Consider the following 9629-nt stretch of genomic DNA (forward strand, 5'->3'; position numbering starts at 1 on the left):
AAATTAAATTTTGTAATTAATTTAATTTGTAATTAATTAATTTCTCTAATCATTGTACATTTCTGGCAGGAAATGCCACCACAGCAGCTGATTTGGAACTTTCACTTTGAGCTGTATGGACTTCTTAAAATAGAAGATTTGCATTAACTGAAACAGGCTTCTCAGCACTTTCACCCTTATCTCTTCCTTAATTTTGTGGTCGTGAGTGTGTTTTCAAATATTTGCTAGCTGATTTAACTTGGTGTGGACAAAGAGGAATCTGATGCAAGTGAGCTCACTAAAAGTATTGCCAGAGCGTTGCTGGACTCAGCAAAATGCTTGTCAGATCGCAGACTGGAGCTGGTAAATTCTGTATTCTGCAGTGTTACTTTTGCAACATCAGTTCTTAAGAATGATGCATTTTTAGTAATTCAGTCAAATGTGGTCACAATGGCACCATTGCTTCCTATAACTTTTTTGAATCTTGGTTCTAAGAGATTCCCAGCAGTATAGATCGGCTGCAATGGTATTATTTTAAAACATTACTTATAAGGTTCCACTGGCTCCGCAAGATAAAACAGAAGAAATTTTTCAACTTCCCCACAATTTAACTTATTAAATTTAAGTCTCAGGTTAGGGGAATCCCACTTTCTATTATTATCCAAGCCTGCAGTTCCCTGAATTCACAACTACATTTTCATTTTATTTCTTAGTAAGTCCTTATGGAACCAAATCCCGAAAGCAGAAGATATGAAACGAGGAGAAATACAAGAGGAAAAGAACCAGTAGCCAAATCTCGGATTGACTGGCAGCGAACTAAGAGAAGTAGTATATTGATTAATAGCGAGGAAGAGAGTGACGAAATTACATCAGCATCAGAAAAAGAACTTGAAAGCAGTTCAGATGATGATTCAGATGAGAGAGAGAAAGATGAACCCATACACAATGACGATAAAGATGAAACTTCGGTTAACGCAGGTGGCCTTCCAGATGTTGAGACGGGTGGTGATTGTGCAGCAGTAGAGGACGCAGATGAAGAAAGCATCAACCTTGGGAAACGCAAGAAGTCTCGGAGAACTGTACTGTATGACAGCGACGATAGTGACAATAGCGAGATTGTTAGGAAAGTGTTTGCCAAACGCAGTTGCATAATCGACGAGAACGACTTGTCCGCTGAACACACATCACCTGCAGAAAAAGAAGCAAAGAGAAAACAAGACAGGCTAATGAAACTGCAGGAACTTTCCCGACGGCAATCTACTCGAGGTTCCGGCCTCAGTGAATGTCATGAGGTACATTTTTTATTCATTTGCAGAATGTATCATCGTGCTTGCTGTTCTCGTGCAGATTTGGTGCTTGTGAGAACTTTTGTTGGAAAATGCTAAAAGTAAAAAGGAACTGCTGCTACTTATTGCAGGAACTCATACAGTATACCGGTACTACTAGACCCAGTCCCTGAACCAGAAATAATATTGACTTGGCTCTGGTTTTGTTATGGCAATAACTTTACTGAAAACAGGAAGGTGACTGACCTGCATTTTGGCTTCTACTTCCCAAGCTAGGACAAGTTATCTGAAATTATACAGGCACCTTTTTGCATCAAGGCAGTGATGCTAATTCAATTGTTGAACGTAGTCATGGACTATTACCCTACCTTGGGTGGTGATGGGTGTTTGGGAGCGGTTTTCCAGTGCTTTTAAAAGTGTGTGTGTGTGTGTAAAATACCATATGCTTCAAACCACTTGAAGCATGTGTTGTGTTGAGCTATTTCAATTACAGTGGTGCCTCGCTAGACGAAATTAATTCGTTCCACGGGTCTTTTCTTATAGCGAAAAATTCGTCTAGCGAATCCCATAGGAATGCACTGATTTTTTTCGACTTTTTTTTTGCCCATAGGAACGCATTAATTGAATTTCAATGCATTCCTATGGGAAACTGCGATTCGCTAGACGAAATTTTCGTAAAACGCATTCGTCTAGCGCAGTGTTTCCCAACCTTGTGCCTCCAGATGTTTTGAGACTACAATTCCCATCATCCCTAGCTAGCAAGACCAGTGGTCATGAATGATGGGAATTGTAGTCCGAAAACAACTGGAGGCACAAGGTTGGGAAACACTGGTCTAGCGAGGCAAGCTCTGCTTGAAAAATCCTTTCGTTAAGCGGAAATTTGCGTTAAGCAGGGAATTCGTTAAGCGAGGCACCACTGTACTTTTGTTTGATTTGTTCATTGCAAAAAGCTGAAAGTCTGTAAATTTTGTTAATAAACCTGATTTGAAATGAGGGTTGAATAATTTCGACTGCAACTAAATGAACTGATCTGGACCCTGCACTCATCCTCTGATGCCCTTCTTCATGTGCCTCCTCTGCGAGAGGTCAGAAAGGTGGCAGCATGAGAAGCAGCCTTTTTTGCAGTGGCTTACCGTTTGTGATGCGGGTAGCGCTGTGGTCTAAACCACTGAGCCTAGGGCTTGCCGATCGGAAGGTCGGTGGTTCGAATCCCCACAACGGGACGAGCTCCTGTTTCTCGCTCCCAGCTCCTACCAACCTAGCAGTTCAAAAGCACGTCAAAGTGCAAGTAGATAAATAGGTACCGCTACAGCAGGAAGGTAAACAGTGTTTCCGTGTGCTGCTCTGGTTCACCAGAAGTGGCTTAGTCATGCTGGCCACATGACCTGGAAGCTGTATGCCAGCTCCCTCGGCCAATAAAGCGAGATGAGTGCCACAACCCCAGAGTCGGTCACGACTGGGCCTAATGGTCAGGGGTCCCTTTACCCTTTACTATTTGTGAATGCTGTCATCAGGGAGGCTTGCCTCACTCCTTCATTACATATCTTGAGGCGCTGGGTGAAAATGTTCCTCTTCTCCCAAGCCTTTGGCTGATTAAACCATCTATGGCCTTTTAAACTGGGGTTGGGGGGGTGTTGTTGTTTTTTTGTTATTATGTTATATAGTTTTGTGTGTTTATATTCTAAACTGCCCTGTAATCCTTGAATGATGGGCAATATGGAAAGTTAATTATTATTAAGAATATGTTATGGTAACACAAATGAATTTAAATAAAGGATTCAAATAAGCCTCTGCTTCTTAATGTCACCAGGATCCTGAAGAGGATGTGATAATAGAAGATGATTCTTGCCATTCATCTCTCACACCAGCTGAAATCAGTGATGCATCTGAGGTTGACAGTATGAAAGATTTCATAGTTGAGGAGGAGGAGGAAGAGTTGGAACAAGAAAACTCTGAGGAAGACAAGAGCCAGTCACAAAAGAAAAAGCAAGCTATGTCAGGCACATTGCTGCAGAAGTGCATTCCATCCTGTAAGGTTAAAATAAAAATCCTGTTAACATCACTTGTGTACTGCCACAATACAACATTTATTAGAGCCCCACCAAACATTATTTTTTCCATGTAGGTAACTCATGTAAATCATCCGTCTGACAACCATACCGGTACTGATATTTTTATTTCTTACAGTGGCCCATGTTGATCATTTTGTCCATTTCCAAAGAGTTGTAAAGGCGTTTCTCATCAACGCAGTTGACAATAACTTTTTGATGTCATTATATGGTGAGCAAATGTGGATTTTCTTAATCAAAAGCCTTTTTAATCACCTTTTTAAATTATTATTGAAGCAAATAAGTGTGCTACTATACGTTGCTTTGTGAAGCTAACCAAGCATATGACGATTTGATTTCCTCCTCTTTCCAACAGCAGGGAGAAGGCAAAAGAAGTATGCAAAAGAAATGTTGACTTCCCTTTGTTACTTCGACAATGATTTTGTTCAACCTCGTCTTGACAATTTAGTGGCGAGAAGTCGCTGGAAAGAACGTTATAAGGTATTAGGGTATTGTTCAATGTTCTTAAAAATTACTTTGATGAGGAAGTGCCTTTCAGATGTGCAGATGGCTTGAAGTTGATAGGGATAGGTAACACCATGTTATAGAAGATAGCATCAAAGTGAAACTGACAGGTTGGAACACTGGACTGAAAACTGATGGGAATTGGAAGAGGATGTATTAATTATATCTACTCCTCTATAGACCCATGTGTGTGGGTTAATGAACAAAGGAATATGACTGCAAACCTGTATTCAAAGTGCAGGGCTTAGCAGACTCTCCAATGGGGAAAAGCCTCAGGAAGAATTTAATTCTCATCGTTAGGCATTTTAGTGAAGTGTAAGAATACAGGTGATTAAACCTTTCTTTATCCTGTGTCAGCTGTGTGCAGCGGCAGACTTCCTTCCACCCGTTTGTGCAATTAATAGACAATACACTTGCCTACTCTAATAATTAAGAGCTCTGTGGTCCTTAACCAAGCAGTTGAAATTAAACAGATAAATATATGAATGTTTAGTATTATTGAATTGCAATAGTTGATTCTGTGGAACAAGTGACCAGCAAAATTTCCAACCTGATATCTTTTTTTCCAGGAACGGGTGGATAGTTATCCTGTCGTCCGCATAGTTTCGGGAAATGCAGAGCAACGTTCCTGTCAGGCCTGTGAACTGCAGAGGTACTGTAGGTTCACAGTGATTCTGTCAGGGAATTCGTACGATAGTAAGACAATGCAAGTAGACGACTTCATGTCACATGACAAGCAGGTAAATTTTGTTCCCAGGCTACAAAACTGCTAAGAACCAAAAATTTTAAATGCATTGCATAATTTTTTGTGTGACGTTGATGTTAATATTTTTTAGCCTCGTGCTTCTTTTTAGTCTACTTTTGAGTAATTGGTTTTTGGCAGTGGTTTCAAAGATTTCTGTGCTTGTATTAGTGGCTAAGTATATAATACTCGAAAATCCCAGATGGCTATGAGAAATTTCCTCTATAGTGCTTGTTTATAAACAAGCTGATCATAATGATATCCTTAAAACTACATTCTATCAAGAAGTACGGTATATAGCAAGCTTTACTATGAATAATTGATGTCTATACGCTAATTAATATACTTGCAAATAATAATCCTAACATAAAATTCTGTGTAATTTTTTTAAAAATTAGATTCATCTTCTCTCTGTGTGTATATCTAGATCTAGATATAATCTAGATGTAGAGATATAGTGTCAACAAGATAGTTCAGTTGGTTAGATCATGGTGCTGATAATGCCAAGGTTGCAGGTTTGATCCCCATATGGGGCAGCTGCATATCCTTGCATTGCAGGGGGTTGGATGAGATGATCCTCAGGTTCCCTTCCAACTGTACAATTCTATCCATTAGAGAGACCAAGGCTTACAGTATAACAGTACTGTAACTTGTATACTTGGCATATTATTTATCTGTGAAAAATCGTCCCTAAAACCTTGAACATCAGAATTCCCTATAAATCGACACTGCTTGGGTTGGTTTGACTATATGTGTAAACCGATCAATGGTTTATCTGACTTCATATATAAACCAAGTAGATAGCCTTAGATAGTTGTACAAATAAGTTAAGCATGGGAACTGAATTGGTGCACTCCAGAGTCTTTGATTTTGCAATGCGAGAATTATATACTTCCAAGAGTATTCTGTCAAACTCCAGTGGTGTGTTGACAACATCTGTTGTACATATGTGCAGTTTCAACTGGGCTAGTGTACCTGTGGGGCTCCTAATTTCATATTCCCTAACTTTCTCAAGTGGAGTGACTCTTTAGATTTACACTGGTGTGACTGTTCTACTGTATAAACCTAGGCTTTACAATGTTTATGTTCTATAACCAGGGTTTTTGTTTTTGTTTAAAACCTATTCCCTTGCAATTCAGCTAGTGTTGAACAGGGTATGCTTTGTGAATTACAGGTAATAAGTGCATACCAACAAAGATTTAATCCTTTTAATTTATTATTTCAAACATTTCGCAGCCCCGGTGGCACCGGTATTAGAACTGATAAAAGCAAGTGATCACCTCTGTGCCTTCCTGAATTGACATTCTTAGGGTAGCAGTGGGAAAAAAAGGGTCAGTTTTCATTGATGCCAGTGATGCCTTTAGAAAAGTGGCGAGTGTGGAAGTTAGATTCAGTTAGATATCGATAAATGTCCTGCTCAGGTTTTGTCATACCTTACTTGTTTAATTGATGAGACAATTGCATTGCCCATTATTGCCCAAGACCTGCTCAGTAAAAGAGCTTTCCTTTTAATAATACAGGCGTTGAAGGTTGGCATTGTGTGTGGCGACCGTACTGAAGTTTATCACAACCTGAAACATTTTAAATACAAGCTGTATCAGAATTGCTGCTCTGTAATGACAAGCAACAGATTTCAGGACGCGCCAGTCAAAGATACAGTGAACAGAGTTTTCACACAGCGGTATAATGAAGGCTGGATTGAAGAGGTACAGTAGAATTGATTGTGCACAAATTCTGTTGCTTTGAAAGCAGGGGAAATTAATAATCAGTACAGCACTTAGTAAGGGATGCGGGTGGCGCTGTGGGTTAAACCACAGAGCCTAGTGCTTGCCGATCAGAAGGTTGGCAGTTTGAATCCCTGCAACGGGGTGAGCTCCTGTTGTTTGGTCCCAGCTCCTGCCAACCTAGCAGTTCGAAAGCACGTCAAAGTGCAAGTAGATTAATAGGTACCGCTCCAGCGGGAAGGTAAACGGCGTTTCCATGCGCTGCTCTGGTTCACCAGAAGCGGCTTAGTCATGTTGGCCACATGACCCGGAAGCTGTACGCCGGCTCCCTCGTCCAGTAAAGCGAGATGAGCTCCGCAACCCCAGAGTCGTCTGTGCCTGGACCTAATAGTCAGGGGTCCCTTTACCTTTTCCTTTACCACACTTAGTATCTTGTGGACACAACTGTCGGCCGTTCAGGTGTGGAGGGTGAAGAAACTAAAGGGTAAATTTAAGTGCTCATAAAGTGCAGTTGCAGAAAAAGTTGACTGAAAGTAGCTCCTGCTTTGAAATTAGTCCAGCTGTACCTCCTTTAATGATTAATGGGATCATATTTCTGCTGGGAATACATGTACCAACATAATAATTGCCCAATGCCATGATCCTAGAAAGCAAGCCCTGTTTTTAAACCAATGAGATTTTGTTTAAAAGACTACAGAATATTCTGGACTTGTTTCCAATATTGTTAGTATGTCCTTTTGATTAGGCAGTGAACAAAAGGATAAAATTAGAGAGGGAGCCTTGTATAGAGGTTGCTGCATCCTCTCTGATCCTGGCAAGTGTGCCACTTTGTTCAGACTCCTTGCTAGGCTTTATTTAACCTGCTAAAAGTATGTCATACTGCTACTTTCACTACTTCAGCAAATTTAAAGACTAGAGTACAGCAGTTTGCTTTTTAAAAAGCTTTCTCTAGCAGGCAGCTTTATATTAAAAGAAATAAAGTCCTAGGGGTCAAGATTGCTCCTTTCTGGGAGAATTTTAAGACCAGCTGTAGCAGGTATTGCAAAAGGTATATTTAGATCAATATAGGCAGGTGTGGGATTTGTCTTGCATGAGCCCCATCAATAAAGTTTCCAAAAGAGCAGGACTTGCACCCCTTTCACACTTGTATAAAAGGGATAATTTTGACAGGTGCAATCTTGTGTGATGTAACTATCAAAATTGTGCACTGTGCTGCTGTTAAAGCGGGGTATTCATTAGTGATCTGAAACCAATATACTGAAACCAGTATAGAAGCTAGGTTGTTGACTGGGACATACCACTGCCAACATGCAGTATAAGGCTTCTGCTGAGGGAGCTGCACTGGCTGTCAATAGGCTACCACAGGCACAGGCAAACTCGGCCCTCCAGATGTTTTAGGACTACAACTCCCATCATCCCTAGCTAACAGGACCAGTGGCCAGGGATGATGGGAATTGTAGTCCCAAAACATCTGGAGGGCCGAGTTTGCCTATGCCTGGGCTACCAGGTGCATTTTTTAATTGGTTTATAGGTGTTCAAATGAAATTTAAAAGGGACATCAAAAGTTCCACCTTTAATTTAGGTCTGCTAAAATGACACTTTGTTTTCTTTTGTTTGAAGCAATATTCTGAACTTCAGAGCTGCATGGAAAGTGCAGAAAACTTCCAAGATGAGAAAATAGACTGAGTGTGTCGTCATTTTTTTTAAAAAAAGAAGACATCTACTTGCAAACATGCTTTCCCTTGACTCGTGATAGTATTTGAAGATCATGCTGCGTTCCAGCTGTTTTTCTTTCTACTGCAAGACAATCAATGTGCCTGCATGTTGTTATGGATACTAATAAGTTAATGTGTATTTTTTTTTCATGGTTCATTTTAATTATCAAAATAATCATCTAAGGACATTTTTATAGTGGAAGTCATCTCTTCTGTGTTCTTGAACACCAGGCAGCTCAGCTTAATGATGTAAAATGAAAAACAGTCTCTGAATAACCCGGGTGTTCATTCAGGAAATGAAATTTTATGTGCAGTGATGCCCAGGTGAATTGTACCAGTGTATGAAAAATGCTTGGCTTCAATTCTTTTTGAAAGAGGAAAGGTCTACATGGTGAGAAGCCCAAAGCTGTAATATGCATACTATTTTCCCAGCACAGTGTTTAAAACCAGCTGTAAACCAGGTCCATTCCCACTCCCCAGGACACAGAGCAGTAACAAATTAGCTCTCTAAAACCAACAGGCCATCATTGTTTATGCATCCTGGAGACCCAGAATTCATGGACTTGCATTTAGCCGGCTGAGCGGTAAAAGAAATAAATATATTTGCACTGCTAACAATATCAGTTTTCCATTTCTGTAGCATTTGGAAAGGAAGATGCTTTACAAGACTGGTATGCAGAGGCTTCTGCTCATTCCGTACGTGATACCCAGTTGGGTCTGTTTCCATTTTGAACTGTGAGACGAGGAATATGATGAATGCTCACTTCATCAGCTTGACACTGACTGTTCGATAGCAGCTTCAGTTAGACTACTGGCAAGTGGGGTCTGCAAAACAGTCTTAAAGTGTGCAATGATCATGCTCAGGGTTCCAGCAATGCCCTTTTCCAGGATTCACATGCATATACTATTTTCTGGGTTCCCCCGCTCCAACAGTCAACTAATATTCTATAGCAGGTATCCCCAAACTAAGGCCCGGGGGCCGAATGCGGCCCAATTGCCTTCTAAATCCGGCCCGCGGACGGTCCGGGAATCAGCATGTTTTACATGAGTAGAATGTGTCCTTTTATTTAAAATGCATCTCTGGGTTATTTGTGGGGCATAGGAATCCGTTCATATTTTCCCCAAAAAATATAGTCTGCCCCCCCCCCCAAGGTCTGAGGGACAGTGGACCGGCCCCCTGCTGAAAAAGTTTGCTGACCCCTGTTCTATAGCTACTGAGCATGCTTGGTCCTCATTGGGCTGTTTCAGGTTTGTTTCACTCACTTTAGTGTCTTCCCCACTGCCCTGTTTATTTTATTTTCCTCGTTCTGAAAACCGTGGACCTTTCCCAAGCCTGCTGCACAAGGATCCACACTTGGAAAATGCTTTTGCTCTTAAGTGTGTATGAGATGATGGCCCGGTGCATACTTCAGAGGAGTTCAGAGTTCACTCAGAGCAACCTTCCTGTATATTAACTTGGATAGGTGAGTTGGGCAGCCTTGATATATATAAATTACAGATCAGAGACACATCCAGTTTTCGATTGTGGGCAATGTGAAGAGTAGGGAGCCTCTGACCTCTGATTCAGACATACAGTAAGCTGGGGTCTTTAATGAACATGTGTGCTTTCT

General features: G+C 40.8%; 1 protein-coding gene across 1 annotated transcript; it reads left to right on the plus strand.

Moving 5' to 3' along the window:
* Window positions 1-701: 701 nt before the first annotated feature.
* On the plus strand, window positions 702-8637 carry CCDC82 (coiled-coil domain containing 82). Its single transcript, XM_035116595.2, has 7 exons — window positions 702-1271; window positions 3076-3295; window positions 3453-3545; window positions 3690-3814; window positions 4408-4578; window positions 6101-6286; window positions 7925-8637. The coding sequence occupies exons 1-7, from the start codon at window positions 702-704 to the stop codon at window positions 7988-7990; spliced, it is 1431 nt and encodes a 476-aa protein (XP_034972486.2). The 3' UTR covers window positions 7991-8637.
* Window positions 8638-9629: the final 992 nt, after the last annotated feature.

This window comes from Zootoca vivipara, chromosome 4 (genome assembly GCF_963506605.1).
Source record: "Zootoca vivipara chromosome 4, rZooViv1.1, whole genome shotgun sequence".
Classification (NCBI taxonomy): Eukaryota; Metazoa; Chordata; class Lepidosauria; order Squamata; family Lacertidae; genus Zootoca; species Zootoca vivipara.